Source organism: Phragmites australis, chromosome 21 (assembly GCF_958298935.1).
Source record: "Phragmites australis chromosome 21, lpPhrAust1.1, whole genome shotgun sequence".
NCBI classification, from domain to species: Eukaryota; Viridiplantae; Streptophyta; class Magnoliopsida; order Poales; family Poaceae; genus Phragmites; species Phragmites australis.
Window position 1 is genome coordinate 19,565,457 of NC_084941.1, and position 19,638 is coordinate 19,585,094.

Here is a 19,638-nt window from a genome sequence, read left to right on the forward strand (position 1 = left end):
AACACAATCTCGGTGGAGGAGGTGACAGGGCATCTTCGGGCCATGGAACAGTGCCGCAAGCTGATGCCTACACCCATCGTGGACAAGCAGGGCCGCTTGCTCCTCTCGGAGGAAGAGTGGCTTGCACGGTTGAAGATCCGCGAGAACGATGGTGAGTGCACATAGAACCACTCGTATTAGATGGCTCAAATTACTTTGAGTGGAGTACTCGCATGCTTAATATTTTTAAGACTTTGGGTCCTCAAATAGAGCGAGTTATAGATGTGAGCATTTCTCCTTATAGTGATAAATTCATATCATTCGATGAGGAAGAGAAATTCATACATCTCAGTGCTCAAGCTACTAATGCTTTATTCAATGCCTTGAGCGAAGATGTATTTGAAATGATCATGCCTCTTGAAGATGCACATCTCATTTGGACAACACTTAAGGAAAGATATGGCAAGCCAAAATGGGATGAGAAAGATCTTCTATCGGAGGTGTCATTTGGAGAGTGCTCTACTTCATCATCACATCATGAAGAGCATTAAATGACTTTCTCTTTTGTCCAAGAGGGTGTCACTTTGTCATCACCTCACCAATTGATAAATCCATGCAAAGTAATGAAATTGTGAGTGAGATTAGTAAGTGTTCAATTCTTCCTTTGGACTTTAACAACACTTGCAATGAAATTTCTATATCTACTAGTATTGTTAACACTTGCATATCATCAAGTGCAAATTTGTCTATATATTACGATGACATGATTCTTTGTCCTCATTGTAATGCATCTATTTCTATTAGTATTTGTTAGACTAATATTTTGAAGGAAATAGAATCTTACTTGAGACAAAGCTGAGGTGGAAAGGCCTTAAGGAAAATCAAGAAGAGAGGTCCACCTAAGAGAAGATCAAGAACAAACAAGATTTGATATACATATCGCCAATATGGATATTATAGTTTGGATTGTCCTCAACTTGGAAGTGAAGCGTTCACTTCTCCAAGGTGCTCATCCGCTCACACCAATGCCCCTATGTGCCTAATGGCAAAAGGTAAATAGAAATTAGTAAGTGGGGTTAATAATGTTAATGCTACTTTTAATACTAGTGATAGTGATAAGTTTGGGTTTTATCTTTTGGACAAAAAAGATATGCCCAAAATAATCAAACCCATGAGCATAATAGAAGGTCAAGAGAAAGACCTTGAGAGGCAAGAGGAATTCCTCATTGAGAAAATAGAAGAACATAAGGCCTTAGATAAGAAGTATGAAAAACTTAAAGAATCCCATAATTCTTTATCCAATCTTTATGGGGATCTTAAAGTTAAATATATTTCTTTGATTGATAAATTAGATACTATGCCTCGAGTGGATTTAGATATGCCATGTACTAATTGTAATACTTTATCTAAGGAAAAATTCACTATTTCTCCTATTGACAATGCTTATGCTTCTAACTATATCTCTTGTGTAGCATCTATGGAAAAAGAAAGAAAATTGAGCTAAGAGCTCAACTTGAAAAGCTAACTAGCAAATATGTGTAACTACAAGAAAACAATGATGAGATTTGTGTACTTATGAAAGTCTTGTAGCTTCTCATACCGAGCTAGAAATAGCTCACGAGGTAATTCTCACAAAGATAAAATCATATGAACCTCATGTGGATATTAGCACACATTCTTTGCATAATGTAGATTTAACATGTGCTAGTCCTAGCGATTTATTTAATGCAAATTCTATAACCAATGATGAATCGCATATTATTCCTTGTTGTTCTAACAAAATTATCTCCTCTAGTTATATTTGTGAAACTAACATTGTAGGGGAAATAAAGGAGCTTAAGGATAAAGTCAATACTTTGAAGAAAGATTTGACTTGGTGTTTCAAAGGGAAGACTACTCTTGATGAGATGCTAGTTGACCAAAGGTATCCAAAGGATAAAAGTGAACTTGGATTCAATTCCAACAAATAGAAAAAGTCCAACAATACTAAAAAGAAGGGCCAAGGTCAAAAGAAGATCATCGCACTTATCACTTGCTTCAAGCGAAAGAAAGAGGATCATCATGTTTGGATTGCCATTTGAAAAAGAAGAAGAGATCCTTGATCAAGGAACAACAAGACAAAAGGTCTATGAGGAAGAAGCTATTTCATCATCAAGAGATCAAGGAAGTTCTCATCAAGATAACAAACTACAAAAGAAGATGATCCAAGCTATTTCAAGATCACACAGGCAAAGGGATCAAACAAATAATCATCAAGGTGAGAAGCCTCAAGTGAAGAGGCTAGGTAGCAAAATATGCTACACATGTCATAAGAAGGGACATTTATCTTCATCGTGTCCTCAAGGTACTCATTCTAAGCCTCCTGTTGTCAATAAAAAATATTCGCTTAGAAATGATGAAATTGGCAATGTATTTGCCAAATTAATTAGTACCAATTTGGCTTGAAGAATAAAAAGGCCACTTGGGTTACCAAGCCTATTGTGACTAATGTTTTAGTACCCAACAATGTTAGGGATCAAAAATCTCAAAAATGATCAATAGGTGAAATGGAGGACATTAGATACTTGACAAATTGCTTAAATATTTATCTAATTGATTAAAGAGCCAAGTTATATGAAATTATATGTTTATCTATCCAATATCACTCTATGAATGTAACTCTCTATCACAATACTTTAAATTCATATTCTTCATCATTGTGTTAGATTCCTTATTCTACATAATTTCTGAAATTTTCTATATATCGGAATATCCAATCCTTGTATCGGAACATCCGATAAAATATCGGAATATCCGATCTTTGTAACGGAACATCCGATTTGTTTTGGGTTTTATAATACCTAGTAATTTACATAAATCGGAACATCCGATTGAAACATTGAACATCCGTTGGATCATCATTCTGTGGCGTATATTAGAAGCAATGTACCCCTTCGCGTTGGTTAATCTCAGCCGTCTGATCCGAGATCAACAACTTCGATTTAATAAATCTCGCGCCGAGTCAGCCTAGTCTAGTCAGCAGCCACGTTGAAAGCATCTAGGCCCCTAATTTGAGTTTTGGTAATTAATAACAATATGTCTTTGTGGACTAACTTGTTTGATTGAGTTATAAAAGGTTTAGTCACGAAGATGTTGCAGAGCGAGAAGAATGCGTAAGTGAAAGGAATAAGAAAGGCTAGCTCAAGGCAAAGATATATGTTGGGGCAATTTTATTTTGCCGGTCAAAAAAGATTAGAGAAGAAAAATAACCGGATTTATAGGATAAATACCGTACTATTAAGAGAGGTTGATGTATGTTTACTTGAGGTTTCTATAGTGCCAAACTTGCTCAAACTTGTATTTCATATAGAGTTAAAATAAATCAATTAAGTTTGAGAGAAACTTCTTTAGAAAGGGTTGTTTTTGAAGCTGCTAAGTGTTGGCGGTCTGACCGGGCCTCAAGCCGGTCTGACCGTTGTATAAGCAATACAGTTCCTTTTAGTGCCGGTCTGACCGGGAGCTCGTCATGGTCTGACCGCCCCAACTCAGAGAGTTCTTGTGCCTTTGGTCTAGTGGCAGTCTGACCGCCGTATCAGTTGATCTGACCGTCAAGTGCACAAGAGTCTGACCGAAGTAGCTTTGCCGGTCTAACCGTGTGCGTGTAGAAGGTTTTGGGGCTGGCGGTCTGACCACCGTGTTGCCTGCGGTCTGACCGCCAGCCGCGCAGAGTTGTCAGAACTCCTGTAACGACTAATTTATGAGGGGAAGAGTATAAATAGAGCATTGGTTGGTCCTTTGAGGCCCCTCTTGCACTCTAGCCATTCAATACACATACTTGGAGCTCTTGCCTTTCTCCTCTCCCTCTCTTGGTTTAGTGTTGCATCTTTGAGAGGTTTGAGAGCATCTAGTGCATAATTCCAAAAGTTTGAGCAATTAGACAATACTGATCCTTCAAGCAAGCGTCATCGGTTTATTACTCTTGGAGATTGTTGCCTCCTAGATGGCTCGGAGGTTGTGGCACCGTTGAGCCCTTTAAGAAGATTGTGAAGGAGCCACGGTGGTAATTGTGAGAGGTTTGAGCATACCTTGCCGGAGCGGTAAAGTGCATCGCTAGTGGAATAGAGGTATTGAGTAGTTCTTATTCAATTCCGACTTAAGGTCAAGTTGCTCGGTGTGAGTCTTTTCTCGTGAGAGATTTGAATACTTGATAGAAAAGCAGATTGAAGCTAGAACTCATCTCAACGTGGATTAGGGGTGATCGGCAAATCACCAATACTACGGGAAAAATCTCTTGTGTTATCTTTGAGTATTTTACCTTCTTGCTATTTACTTTAAGCAATTTATCTTCTTAGTTTGTGAATTGATGCATGTCACTCTAGGATTGTAAACCTCAACATAACTCTTAGTTGTCTTTCATTCTTGTTCTAAGTGTTCTTTAGTTTGTTCCGTAAGTTTTCTCGATAGTTTAATAATTAGTTTTTGAAACCACCTATTCACCCCCCTCTAGTCGGTGTTCTTGATCCTACACATGTATGTGTCCGTGTCCGTGTCTGACGTGCCTAGTCCAGTCAGCGCTTTTTAGTCGAGTCAGCGGCCTAGTCAGCAGATGACGTCAACGATTGTGAAGTAATTTGATTTTCCTGTTAGAAAATAATTCGCGCTAATCCGAATATTTCGAAAATAAGTTTTCTTTAATAGAAAAATTCCAGAAAATAGAAAATAGTTTAGATAAATGTTTATAAATGTTTTAGCTCTGATGTTTTTCTAGTCTAAAAATTATTGAAAAATATTAGAATAAATTTATAATTTGGAGAATGGTTTAGAAAATATATATTAATTATGATAATGTTTATAAATGAGTTCTTTAATAGGATAAATTATGCATATCAAAATTAGTTTATTTCTAGAAAAATATAAATAAATTCCATAAAATTGTTTTAATCATTTCTATGCTATAAAATGATTCTGCAAAATTATAAATAAATGTTTTAGGCTTCTTAAAAATTAGGTTTAATTCCAGAAAATAGTTTTTGTCATTTTTAGTCGTTTAGAATTTCGTCTGACCGTAGTTTTTGCTTCGTTGGTCCGATTTAGGCGGTTCTTGTGCCCAAATCTTCCTGTTTTTGTGCCCTAGCTTGTTCCAATTTTCGTTTTATGTGTTTTCTTTATTTAGTGTTTGTTCTTAGTGATGCTGTTTGCTCGCCTGTAGAGGAGTTTGTTCCGGAAGCATTCAAGAACATCCAGGATCAAGATTTCGGAGATTTCGAGCAACTCATCGAAGAAGGCAAGTGCCCTTGAACATTTTGCGCCTACTTTTATAAAATTTTGTTTTACAAATTGCATGCTCGTCAACATGATACCCCATTGTTAGGGTTTACTAGTTTTTCCTTAATCTTCCTTGTAACCGTAGATTGGTTTTCATGTTGGATAGAATGTGCTTAGTTATTCTTACTCATGGGTAGCACAGTCGAATTATGTTGATATTAATGAACCTCGGTAAAAGTGCTTAGCCTAAGATAGTAGGGTTTGGGCAAGTTGGCATGTTGGTTGGCATGTGGATGTGTTCCAGGCAGAATTGTGGGCTTTCGGATATTTGTCCAGACCATGTGAAGGATCGGTTCGTGGAGCGATCACCCATGAAAACAGTATAACCACAATCCCGGTATGGGACGGGCCTAGCCCAGTAATTCGCTTTTCTCTCAGCATTGTGAAGATCACTTGGTGGTACGGAGATGGAAGGGTGTACTTCTTAGGCCCTGTTTGTTTCAGCTTCGGATTCTGGCTTTCAGCTTTTATAATCCGAAGCTGAAACAAACAGGCAGCTTTTGGTTATAGCTTTTTAAAATCTGCTGGTTGGATTGTGAGAATCTGAGAAGCTGGTTTTCCTCAGCTTTTGATAAATTGTGAAAGTCCATTTTACTAAACTGTCTATTAAATTTTTTTAGAATCTACGGTCTAAAAGCTTTTCACAATCCAGCTTTTCACAATCCAGCTTTTATAAGCTGCTTTTCAGAATCTCTAGCTGAAACAAACAGGCCCTTAGAACCGTAAGGTGCAAGAAGGGGCTTCTGGGGTGGAGGTGTACTCCACTTATGTAGGACGGTAAAACCTCAACGGGTCATTATGTGCTGAGAGAGGCGTTGGAAAGGCTTTGCAGTGGAATCCTGGCCGCACACCTCAGAAGTGTGTAAGTGTTTGATCGACATGGGTAAAAAGGAGGACACATCTTGTAGGTAAAGTGTACGACCTTTGCAGAGTGAAAACTGATATATCAGCCACGCTCACGGTCATGAGCGGTATGGACTCCTCACATGATTAGTTGGGTGGTTCTGCGGGGTTGGAATTGGTGGATCACAGTGGTGGGAACTGTAATTGCAGTTAGCTTTGTTTAGAGGTGGTTGGAACCTCGGTTGGGAAGCAAAGTGGTGGGCGGAGACGGTGGAGATGGTGCTGCGGTGGTTAGATGATGTCGACGAGCGGCGGAAGAGGAAGTAGAGGGTGCGGCGACTCCGTTTGACGGCATGTTGGGCGTCGGGGAAGACTGGGAAGGCTCGATGACGGCGGGGCTTCAACGACAAGCTTCGGCGGCCTACGGAGTTGCGAGCGAAGGTCAGAGCTTGATGGCGAACAATCGAGGACATTGACGCACGGACGGAGAGCATCGGTGGAGGCTTGGACAGCATCGGGAAGGCTCTGCGCGACTCAGCGACGGCGGCAGGGTCCAAAAAAGGTTTAGCGACGGTGCTAGGGCTCACGGTTTGAGGAAACTCAATGAGGATTGCAAAATTGGGTGTGATGGAGTGCGAAAATGCTCAGCCAAGGGACCAATTGAGGTTTTATAGAGAGGAGATGGAGAATTGAATCAATTGGCGGCTTTGAAACAAGCGGGCAGAAAGAGACCTGATTTCCTTGATTTCGTCCACTTTCCATCACGGAAACGAACTGGCGCGATTGCCTTCTTCAATGCAGTGTCGATTTCCAAACAATCGTGGCCTCCTTCCATTACTATCGCACAAAATCGAAGGAAACATAGACGGGCGAGCGGCTGAGGAGGAGGAAACGGCGGGGAGGAGGATGTAGATGACAACTGGGTCCTACATAACAGATAGAGACAAAGAGAGGGAGAGATTAAGGAGGGGAGGAGAAGATCGGGCGTGATAGGCGCCAACAGATTTTCCACATGGCGGCGGCGTAGTGGTCCGAGACTGAGTGAAGAAGGTGGTCAAAGTGACCACAGAACTCCCTTTCGGTGCGACGATGTGGGAGGGACTTGGCCAGGGCTAGGGGCAGTGCTCGACGGAACACTAGTTCGATTGAGGACCTGTTTGTCGGGCTTCTGTTTTTAGGCTTTTCTAAAAATGGTTGAGCTATTTTTTTTTGGTTTTTTGAACTTCATTGAAATTCGAGAAATACTCTCGATAAATAGGGAAAATCGAACAGTTTTCGAAGAATTCGAGTGGTTTTCGACATTGATTGAAATGTGATCGAATATCGACAAAATCAGTCGAATTATTGAGAAAACCGGTCGCATTTTGAGAGTCTGATTTGAGCATTTTTTGCCTTGATTAATTGGGTTTGACCGCAAGAATTTGTTTGAATTTTTCAATTTTTCACTCAAATTCCATGTATTTCGAGAATATGTGGGGTCACATTTCGACCCGTCACATTTGTGAACCCTGACGTGAATATAATTATTATTTTCATATAAGAACATGATTGATTATTTTCATAAATGAATAGAAAGAAAGACAGGATGCAGTCATGCAGAACGTGCAAATAAGCGTTGGATTCGATCGGAAGGCGTTGGATGGGGGTACTTCAACACCAAATGCATATGTCTACTAGCTACCATTTTACAAATGTGAAAATAAGATTTTTTTACTTGCCATGGATATGTCACATGAAACATTGAAAGTATAGGTATGGAAGACAGAGGTATAGGTATAAAAGATAAATAATAAAATATTAAAAGTATTTTTAGAAGCAAAAATATGATCTAATTTTGTATGGTAACTTTTAAATTAACTTAAATAAAAAGTGAAAATCGATCGAATCTGTCATAGTTAGAGTATAGATGTGAATGGTGAGAAAAAGAAGGAAAAAATACATTGGCTCCTGCTACAAAAATAGAGAAACAATGAAACCTCCAGCGCTTGGTCCATTTCCTTGAGAGAAAAAGCTTAACACTTTGCGCACCAGTAAACGTGCGCCACCAGACATTTTCCAAATCCAACGGCCGGGAGCCGCCATCTCGTGTGCGCCCGGCGGCTGGTTCACGCCCACAGGTTTCGAAATTTCCACATGGCAGCTCGAGACGCCTCCATGTCGGCCAGTCCACACGCACATTCTTGTTGGGCCCATATACAGTGACCAGTAACATTTCCCCATCCGTTGATTCGATGTGCGCGTAGTAACCAGCTGCTCATCACCGTCCGTCCAGCTATAACAAGGCGCCCAGCGCTGGCCATTGGTCCAATCCAAGCAGCCCACCTGCGCCCCGCATCGTCTCCTCCGCTCCCCTCGATCTAGGGTTCTTCTGGAAGCTTCGGCGATGGCGGCGACGATCCAGTCCGTGAAGGCGCGCCAGATCTTCGACAGCCGCGGGAACCCCACCGTCGAGGTACGGGCTAGCCGGTCTCTCTCTCCCTCTCCCCCTGTCTCTGTTCCGATCTGGGTTTGGAGCGGCGGTGCTTCGCTTCCAGCGATCTCGTGTGGTGATGGGGCGAGTGTTGGTTGGTTGGTTGTTTGCGTCGTCTGAGCGAGGTAGTTTGGGTTGTGGGCGTCGTTTGGGGGATTTTTGGGAATCGAGGAATGGGCTGTATCCTGTAGGGTTTTGACTTTTTTAGGGTTTTGCGTCGGCGGGTAGGATCTGGAGTCGTTGGCCGTTAAGGAGATGTTTAACATTTTTGGTTGGTTTCTTCCTTTTTATTTAATGCAACTTTTAGGATATTTTCGTGTTAATTTGGTTGACTCCGTTGGATGGTTAGGTTTGCAGTATTTTACATCCGTTTATTAGGGAACAAATCGTTAGGTCTTGCTTTAATTATTGTTGATTTCATTTTATTCACAGTGTTTGTGGATCACTATGGCCATTTCCCTTCAAAGCCAAGCATATAATTTGCACTTGTAGTCTGGGATGCCATATTATTAGGATTTTGTTATTTGATTGATCTGCTGATTGGTGGTACATCTGGCCGTTTTAGGTTTTCTGTTTTGTAGCCGTGAAAGCAGGTTAGCTAATTTCGTTTTGTGTGCTTCAGGTTGATGTGTGCTGCTCAGATGGAACCTTTGCAAGGGCGGCTGTTCCCAGCGGTGCATCAACTGGTGTGTGATTTTGTTAACATTCTGTCTTTACTAGGTGGATTGGCGCGCCTAGTAAAAGTTTTGGGTTCACCAATTTTGGGCATCTTAATATTTATTTATGAATTTATCGATATTTAACAAATTCATTTAATTATGGGAAAAACATGTACTTTTAACATGTAGACGACATTAATATGAACCTAACTAAATTTGTTTCATATTTTTTTGAGTTTTAGATATTTTCCTCTGCATTTTAGATTACTTCAGCCGATTTATCAATATAACTATTATTACTTTCGCTATTTTCTGGAATTTCGCAAAAAAGTTATGTATACGTACATACTTATACATATGTATATGTATATATATGTATACATGTATACATATACATATAAGCATATGCATACGAATCCATATATATGTCCGTGCACATATGAGACCCATACGAACAGTAGCTACAGTACCTTCACCTCTAGAATTACTCCAACTCTTGGCCTTTTAATATATGTAATAGATTTCTGTACAGATAGTGAATAAATATTGCTCTTGTGATTGTTATTGAAGGTGTATCCTGTGCTGTGTAGAAGCTGACCGGCATGACTCTATCCTATTCACAGGTGTTTATGAAGCTCTGGAGTTGAGGGATGGCGGATCTGACTACTTGGGCAAAGGAGTTTCCAAGGTTTGCCTTAAAGCTTGCATGCCATTACTTTAATTTGAATGATTTTGGTTGTAGCGTTCTTCTGAGCTGCATAAACCTTAATAGGTAGTGAAGTATTTTCTTCTCTTTCATGTCGCTGTAAATTTGTGTTTTTACTTTCATATGTGTATCTTCAGTATTTTTTATGAGATATTATCTGGTGATGTAACAGGTGGCCCTTGGTCCCCGTTTTATACCTTAGCTTACCTGTACTGTCTTGTTTTGCCAGCCGTATGCTTTGCAGCTTTCAGACTTCTCGTTTGTTTGAAAATATGTTAGTATTAACGTTGTGGTTTCATCTAATCCACAATGCTTCCTTTTGCTGTATAATTGTGTTTTCTGTGTACCAATTTGGACATTGTTTTTCCAATTTTGTCAACTAGGATGTCTTTTCCTTGTGTGTGTTCCTTGTTGCAGAGTAGTGTTGTTATATCTTGCCATTGTTACTGTGTCTTCTCTGCACACTTGGTATGGAGAAGTTACTCTAGGTCAATGGTGAAGCAAACTCAAATATGGCTTGTTTATTACTTAATTCTTAACTATAGGAACCAACCTGCTAAATTTGTGACATCACAACATTCAATTTAATAGATTGTGGAACATCAGCCACACTTGCAGCCAAATGTTTTGATATCTGCTACTGCAATCATTTGACGGACGAAATATTATTTGGATATTTAATTTATTTATTATTTACACATTTACATTCTTTTGTTGTTATGTCTCAGGCTGTTAACAATGTCAACTCTATCATTGGACCTGCAATAATTGGCAAGGTTTGTCCACCCAGCTCCCCCTTTGTTATGTTGTTAATTGTTATATGAGATTAAGTAGAATGCTCATTGTTATATGAGATTAAATAGAATGCTCATTGCTTGTTCTGTTTGTTCTGCAGGACCCTACGGCACAGACTGAGATTGATAACTTTATGGTTCAGCAGCTTGATGGGACTAAAAATGAATGGGGATGGTGCAAGCAAAAGGTATTACATAATACATCTGTGTTTGTACCATTGTATGCAAAATCATTATCATGTTCCATTTGCAGAATTGGTGTCTAACAAGTTGATTTTTTGATTTATTATTTGATATATTCAGCTTGGTGCTAACGCGATCCTGGCTGTGTCACTAGCTGTTTGCAAAGCAGGAGCTATCATCAAGAAAATTCCTCTGTACCAGGTGCATAGCTTGTGAACTAGCTATGTTAAATTCTTAATCTGTTGTACTTCTAACTATTCATTTTTGTTATGAATTTGAACATGTTCTTTGTTGCAGCACATTGCCAACCTTGCTGGCAACAAGCAATTAGTTTTGCCTGTCCCCGCATTCAATGTCATCAATGGTGGTTCCCATGCTGGAAACAAGCTTGCTATGCAGGCAATGCCCTGAACCTAGATTTTCACATTTCGTCTTGTTTTGGTTTGTGCAAAATGTTACTTATGCCCTATACATGTACACAGGAGTTCATGATCCTTCCTACTGGAGCTGCCTCATTCAAGGAGGCTATGAAGATGGGTGTTGAAGTTTACCACAACTTGAAGGTAATTCTGTTATCTTTTGCTTCTCATTGTTTGGTTGCTTGGGAAACTTCAAATTACATGTAGCTTTTTTTATCCTGTGTAGTCTGTTATCAAGAAGAAGTATGGGCAAGATGCCACCAATGTCGGTGATGAAGGTGGTTTTGCTCCGAACATTCAGGTTTGTTCCTGATTATTGACGTGTGAGATTTTTTTTCCTTCAAGATGTCTCGGAGCTATTAAGAATCTGGGAACAATTCTTGTTCTATATGTCCACTATTGGAAAGTCATAGGTTTTAATTTGTTTCCCTTTCCTGATTTATAGGAGAACAAGGAAGGACTTGAGCTCCTCAAGACTGCGATTGAGAAGGCTGGATACACCGGCAAGGTTTGTTTGCTTGAACTAGTATACTACTCACTTTGTGTTCAATTGTGAAATTTCTGAGCAGTTGATCTTTGTTATTATCTAATTGTTAGGTTGTCATTGGAATGGATGTCGCTGCTTCCGAGTTCTACAATGACAAGGACAAAACCTATGACCTCAACTTCAAGGAGGAGGTACCCACTGTTTCTCTTCTGTCAACAACTTAATTAACTTTGTTGGACCTGTTTCCATTTGTATTTATATCTCTTGTCATTCCAGAATAATGATGGTTCACAGAAGATATCTGGCAATAGCTTGAAGAATGTATACAAGTCATTTGTGAGCGAATACCCCATTGTCTCGATTGAGGATCCATTTGATCAGGATGATTGGGTTCACTATGCCAAGATGACTGAAGAAATTGGAGAGCAAGTGCAGATTGTTGGTGATGACCTTCTGGTCACCAACCCCACTGTAAGTATCTTGTTTTATTTTGTTGTGAGACGGTGATACTTTCTGTGGGCAGTTTTTAGTTATTCATACACCCATATGATTTTGCAGAGGGTTGCAAAGGCTATCAAGGAGAAGTCGTGCAATGCTCTTCTGCTCAAGGTGTTTACCATATCCACTGTTTTTTCTGTTGAATCTGTTCTATGCATTCAGTCTTAGCACTTTGTCTGACATGTGAATATGCTTTTTATTTTTATTTTCTAGGTTAACCAAATTGGATCCGTAACTGAGAGTATCGAGGCAGTGAAGATGTCAAAGCATGCTGGCTGGGGTGTGATGACCAGTCACAGGAGGTATGCATATAGCACGTTGCTGCATCAATCTTCTTCCCGGATGTTGGCTTGGTACCATTTCTGATGTTTAATTTGTTGGGTTTTTGTAGCGGTGAGACCGAGGATACATTCATTGCTGATTTGGCAGTTGGGTTGGCCACGGTAAGATAGAATCTGGGCATAGCTATTTAATGAAAAGATGTTAGACAATTGTTATCCTCAATACAACTCCTGTTGTGCTTACCAAGATCTCAGCAACACTAATTTAGTTTTAATGATAATACTTATCTATATCTTTTTTATGTAACAGGGCCAGATCAAGACCGGAGCGCCCTGCCGATCAGAACGTCTTGCCAAGTACAACCAGGCAAGTCTTGTTGTATTGCAAATGGCATCTTTTTGTACCGTCATTTATTCTTAGGCATGGGTTCTTCAAATGGCAACTTGAATTCTTGTTCCTGTGTAGTAACTTCAATGCCGCTCCAGAAATTTTGTTCAGTTACTCATGTTGTTTATTTTGTTGGAACAGCTTCTTAGGATCGAGGAAGAGCTTGGGGCAGCTGCTGTCTACGCGGGAGCCAAGTTCCGTGCACCTGTGGAGCCCTACTAAGCGGGATGCTGGAAATTGGACGCTGCTTTTGTTAGTTTTGTGAAAACAGGTTACGGCGACCTCCATATTTAACTTCTGGGTCCAACTTAGTAAAGTTGTTATGGTCGAGCAATAAATTCTCAGATGTAATGTGAGTCGGACATGTAGCCAAACTTGCTCCAATTTTGGTGGTGTTGAGCGTGTGCGATTATGCCCGAACAAGATCCATCATAATATAGAGATGGCTGTTCAGCTGTTTGTTTTGGATTTGAATGGAGCCGGCATGCTTTGCTGGTCAGCTTATGCTTCGCTCTCCAAATCGGGTTGTCAAGCTTGTCATCTTCCTAATGATTCTTCTTGCGCTGCCTACCTGCCTCGTCAGCCACCACCGCTGGTTCGGCTGTCGCACCTGGCGGCCTCTGGAACCCTAAAACCCAACCTCCTCCACTAACCTTGCCGGCGACTGTCCATTGAAAGTCTCACGATGTTCCGTCTAATTGAAACCTTGCTTTAGTCGTTTGTGGACTTTACGATCCCAAGGTAGGATTTTTTTTAATATATTTGCAAAATCAGACACCCATTTTAAAAAAAAAATACATATATAACCTTTCATCGTTTGTTGTAAGGTTGATAGTAAGACGTTGTCTATCTAACATACGACATCTTGTAGGATTCACGGTCAAATAACATTGAATTAAATAACTGCATTGAGTTAGCTGCTAGGATGATGTGTTGCTTGTTGGATGAGTGACATCAAAGATATCACTATTTCAATATGCGACACCTTTCTCGGTGGGTTTGGGCGTACGGTGACGCTAACAGCGTATTGGCCCGAGTTCTCTCACTCTGTTCATTTGTTTCTGCTGGTGCTCAAAGAAGAGAGAGCAGAGAGGAGAAAACAGGAGAGTCTAGGGAGAATGAAGTGGCAAGCCCTACTGAAATCCAAGGTAAATTTGATTCCTTTGCTTTTTTTTTACAAACCACTTGGTTTATGCGTAGTTTAGAATATAGATCTAGCTTTAGATATAGATTAGCAATTAGATCTACTATTTAGATATAGATTTAGAATTAGATCTAGGGTTTAGACATAATTCAGTAATGAGATGTAAGTTTAGATATAACCTAGGTAAATAAATGTAGGATTTAGTGATATTAGATGTAGTATTGTTAGATCTAAATTTTTTTAGCAATGTAGAGTAAATATTGGACCTAGTTTTTTCAGGATTATTGCACTGTTAGATGTAGATTTGCAGAGTAGGTTTACATATGTGTTTTTACGTTCTGTTGTTGTAATTGTAGTGAATATAGTTATCAGTACCCAAAATAACATTAGAGTTTTTTTTGTCGATAGTTGGCAAGTATGTTGGATAAATGACAATTTAGGATTTTTGTGGGGATATTGATATTTTTTATGGTCCGGAAGAGGTAGTGATTTTAGTGTTTGAGTCAATGGAGAAGGGTATATCGAGATCAATACATAAGAGTGTAGGATATTTGTACGACTAATTAATGCGGGGTTTCAAAATAGACCTCGAGGTTCAAGATATGACTATTACCATTATGGACAATCGTAGGACTGATGGTGTGTATTAGGAGGTGTACCCGCTTTGAAAAAACCATGTTTGGAGGAGGTACCTATATGATATAGTTGATAAGGTTAGCAACCTATGTTTCTTGTGCAATGGAAGAACAAGGAGGGAGTTGGAGAGATGTAGGGTGAAGGGTATGTGGAGGAGAGGAGGTGGGTGATGAGATAGTGGAAGTGGTTGGTGAATCGGATGTTGGGTAGTCATTGGCTATTTTGATTGAACCTACCGATGAGGTAGATGAGGAGGAACACATCCCTGGTTTAATTGAACAGAGTGAGTAGGATGATTGGGAGGCTAAAGAAGCTCCTGAATATTACATGTCGAATGATGAGAACGATGTTCATGTCCCTACGGACAGGAACAATCCAAATTTTAACAACCTAGTGATGAATGAAGGGAATCATGTGCATGAGGGTATACTCAGAATGAGGTGACCCAGAGGGTTAGGTACCCTACTAGCCAAGCCATGAAGGATGCTGTGATTAAATAAGCGACATTGCTTCAAAGGCAGTTTGTTGTTGTGAAGTCCAGAAAGGAGTATGATGTGAAGTGCTTGAATGATTGTTGACCGTGGTGGGTGCATGCATTTAAGGGAAAGTGGGTTGACTATTGGGAGTTGTAAATTTTGGTGGACCACAATTGCACGCTTGATGAACTTGAGCTGAACCATAGGAACCTGACATCAAGCTTTGTTGCCAATGTCATGTATGCTCAGATTGTGAACATCCAGAACTATGAACCAGGATCCATAATTAGGGCAATTGAGGAGCAGTACCAGTACACTATCAGCTACAACAAGGCTTGGATCGCGAAGAAGAAGGCAATTGAGATGAGATTCGGGACCTACAAAGCATCATATGATAATTTGTCACGGTTGCTTCAGACCATTGCTCGTAGGAACCCTATGACTTATTGTAACATTGATAAGTACCCATTGGTGGCTCAACCTAGCAAGTTCGTCATGAAGCGTACTTTCTTTTCCTTCAGATCATGTATTAAAGCTTTCGAGCATTGTCGCCCTATCCTTTGCATCGACGAGACTTTCCTTACCGGCATGTATAAGGGTCAGATACTAACTGCTATTAGGGTTGATGGAAACAACTAAGTGTTTTTGTTGGCCATTGCATTTGCGGAGGGTGAGAACACTAGCAGTCAGTATTGGTTTATGTATCGTATTAGGATGATAATTATGGGTGTTCGACCAGATGTGTGCATTATATATGACCAACATATAGTGATGCTCTAAGGCAATTCAGAAACTGCAGAATGGTATGGATGATGGCATCATAGGTTCTGTGTGGCCAGATTTGCATATTAGGTGGTGCATGAGGTATTTGGATGCTAACTTCTTCCGGCAATTCAAGAACAAGAACCTCATGAATATGTTTAAGAGGTTATGTTATCAGAACTAGCAGCAGAAGTTTGATGCCTTGTGGAAGACATTAGATGAGTTGACTAAGATGTAAACATAAGAGCGTGCATGGAGGCCAGTGAGGGGATTGGAAGACTTACCCATTCCTCTCTAAGCCCTGCTAACGGAACATGAAGAAATGATGAGGAAGACCGGGTCATCTACCAAGTCATTCAGCAAGTGGATTGAGGATAAGCCGAATGAGAAGTGGATTCTACTTTACGACACCAATGGGGCTAGATATTGAATTATGATTACAGATTTAGCAAAGGTGTAAAACTAGGTTATGAAAAGCGTGAGGGGCATTCTCTAGTTGGGATTATAGAGTTCATTCTTCAAGTAACCTACAAGTACTTCATGGACCATTATGCATTAGCTCTACCGGCACTAAATGATGATTGTGGGATATATGGGATGAAGATCACTTAGTACATGGCAAACAAGAGGGAGAAGACAAAGATTTACTGGGTGAAGCCCATGGATACTACACATCATAGATATGAAATTATGTGCATGGGCAAAGGCATGAAGGGGGCAAGTGTTAGAGAGTTATTAAAGAGTCTACCCTATTCGATGATAGGTGCATTTGTAGTTGCTTCAAACTAATGCTACTGTACAAGCCATGCTCACATGTGATTGTTTTATCTGCTATGCGGACATGAGGACTCGAAGGTATATATTTGACTACTTTAAGAAGAGAGCTCTCTTCGGCACATGGAACCATGAGCTATATGGTCTCAGGATAGCTGGTTCATTCACAAAGGACCCTGGGCCGGACAAAGTGTTCATCCTTGATCCGGACAAGATGAAGCAGAAGAAGGGATGATGTAGGACGATGAGGATCCATAATGACAAGGATGAAGCATAAGTCGGACGTCGTGTGATTGTGTAACAAATGCAACGAAACATACCACATTTTGGTGTGCCAGGTGCCAACCTCGCTGAAGTAGGTCATTCGGGCTCAACTACATATGGGAAACATCCTCGTGCTAATCGATCATAGGCTTCGTCAACTAATTGAGTTTGTTTTATTTTGTAATTCATGGTGTGAGCACTATTCGTGTATCGAACATTGTAGTTTGTATTTCTTGTCGGGGGACTATTATTATTAGTTATGTTGTAATGTGTTACGTTGTACGAGACTATGTTAAGTTGTGTTTGTAATTTTTTAGTACGTTATGTAATGTGGTATGTCTGTATAGGATTATGTTAACATATGTTTGCATCACTTTCCTCTGTCATGTCATATGTTACACTCTTATTCGTTAATTTTTATTTGTTTTACTTAACAAAGTTCAGTTAAGCTTTCAACTTGCAGGTGTGGCTCAAGCGCACCTAGACTTGCTTGACTCTCAGCTCAATGTTAGGCACCGCTCGTACTTGACCGTCGTGCAGGCTGAGAAGCTCCTGGTACTATGACCCCATGTTCCAAACAAGCTCATGAAGCTTGATGATCGGTGGATCCTGAGGTTTGCAACACTTTCCTCTGTCCTCTTGTACATCTTCTTTTCAAAAGACTTCTCCCAATATAGTTCATTTGTAGGTTGCATGGTGCTGGGCTTCTCCCGATGTGCAGGATTGTGGAGGTGGACACGATGCTAGGGGCGTAGATTCGGTGAGGCACTTCAGCTTCCACAGGGCCCTTCTGGCAGCCCTTGTTGACAGGTGGCAGCCCAAGATGCATGCCTTCTACCTCCTGTTCGGCAAGATGGCACCCATGCTTGAGGACGTCTCTCTCCTGCTAGGTCTGCCTTGCACAGGCACTGCAGTTGGCACGAGGGACATAGGCGTGACATGGTGCGAGGAGTTCTTCAGACGGTTTTGGGGCCGTTGTCTAGAGAGACAGCCTAGCACCAGATAGGGGTTGAGGCACAGACTAACCGTGAGTGGTTGGACAGTGGGCTAGACATCCCCTAGGAACGAGTTGAGTGGGGCATTCAACAGGATATATCGAAAGGTCTAGAAGGTCATTAGGATTGCCAGCTATAGGTCCTCAGTGGATGTTTTGACGGAACCTCATGCGCCTACTACTTGCCCACCACTCCCCTCTGCCATGTTCACTGCTCCACCTGAGTCGTCGGTATGTTTGATATACACCGCTGAGCCATCGAGGCCATCTATCACTAGCACATGTGACCCCTCCTACGGCGATGGCTTGGTGAGGCCATCTTTCACTGGTGCCAGTGACCCCTACTATGGCACCAGCTCGTTGAGGCTATCTTTCACTGGCGTGGGTGACCATTACTACAACAATAGCTCGTCCCGTCTTTCACCAATGTGGGTGAACACTAGTACGACGATAGCACGTCTAGGCCGTCTTTCATCAGTGCAGGTGAATGTACGTGATGTCGCCTAGAGGAGGGTGAATAGGTGTTTCCTGAAATTTAAAACTTCACAGCGGATTACAGAGTCTGGACATTCGGGTCAATACAGAGACTCCGGCTTGTATAGGATCCGGATACTCTGGGTGAACCCGGATAGTCCGAAAATAACAGGAAATCGAAAACTATGAATTTTAAGCAAATCTAGTTGAGTCTATGAGTTACCACATGTTCCAATTAATGTATGAGCTTCTTTTAAACAATCATCTGTGGTCACAAACTCACAAACAAGAAGATTAGGGAAAACCTCCTAAAAGATCAACTAGAACAAGAAAGTATTCAAGAAATTAAAGAAGACAAGTATTTGTTTCCCAAAGTTCGGATCCAACAATCATATGTCTCCATTGAGGTAATCACAAAAAGTCAAGTCTCTCTCAACCCTTATCCTCACCAAGTGATTACAAAGATCGAGCTCAGGGCTTACTCAACCTTCCTCTTCCCTTGTGGAGGTGAAGATGACATTCATAAACTTCCCGGGGCACCCCGCAAGCTTGGGTGCTCTCCGAATGATGTCTAACCATCTAGGAGCTCGGAGCTCCAAGAGTAACGAATGCGAGTCGACGACTTGACGATGAACTCAAGTGCTCAAAAGATGGATTTAAGCTCACTAGCACTCAATCTTGCTTTCCAACCCAAACTCTCAAATCCTTGCTAAAGTTAATGCACTAGAGGAGTGGGTGGGCTCTAAAGAGGCTATGAAGTCTTTTGTTTCAAGTTGGTTCAGCAGTATTTAAACACAACCCCTAAAAACTAGCCGACCTGGAGTCTCCGGGTTCACCCGGAGTATCCAAGTTGGCCTTCGAAAGTGCCACAGAGACCTCTGTCCAAAGCCCTATCTGTAGGGTCCAGACCTTCACTGTAACCCGGAGTATCTGGGTCAACCTGGAGACTCTGGGTTGGGCACTCAAGCCCAAACAGAGAGCTTGACTCAGAGTCTAACCCAGGGACTCCGGGCCACTTACTAGAATCTAGAGTATCCGAGTCAACCCGGAGACTCCAGAGTCAGTACTTAGGTTTTACTTGAGCACCCTTGGTCGGAGCCTTA

At 41.0% G+C, this 19,638-nt stretch overlaps 1 protein-coding gene across 1 annotated transcript in view; it reads left to right on the top strand.

Moving 5' to 3' along the window:
- The first annotated feature begins 8,409 nt into the window (after nucleotides 1-8,409).
- LOC133903573 (enolase 2) overlaps nucleotides 8,410-19,638 on the top strand; it is a 38,465-nt gene continuing 27,236 nt past the window's right edge. Inside the window, exons 1-8 of the mRNA XM_062344993.1 lie at nucleotides 8,410-8,578; nucleotides 9,219-9,282; nucleotides 9,879-9,943; nucleotides 10,690-10,737; nucleotides 10,857-10,943; nucleotides 11,059-11,139; nucleotides 11,236-11,337; nucleotides 11,421-11,501. Coding sequence (XP_062200977.1) covers nucleotides 8,510-8,578; nucleotides 9,219-9,282; nucleotides 9,879-9,943; nucleotides 10,690-10,737; nucleotides 10,857-10,943; nucleotides 11,059-11,139; nucleotides 11,236-11,337; nucleotides 11,421-11,501 — 597 coding nt within the window. The 5' untranslated portion in view covers nucleotides 8,410-8,509. The remainder of the gene's footprint in view (nucleotides 8,579-9,218; nucleotides 9,283-9,878; nucleotides 9,944-10,689; nucleotides 10,738-10,856; nucleotides 10,944-11,058; nucleotides 11,140-11,235; nucleotides 11,338-11,420; nucleotides 11,502-19,638) is intronic.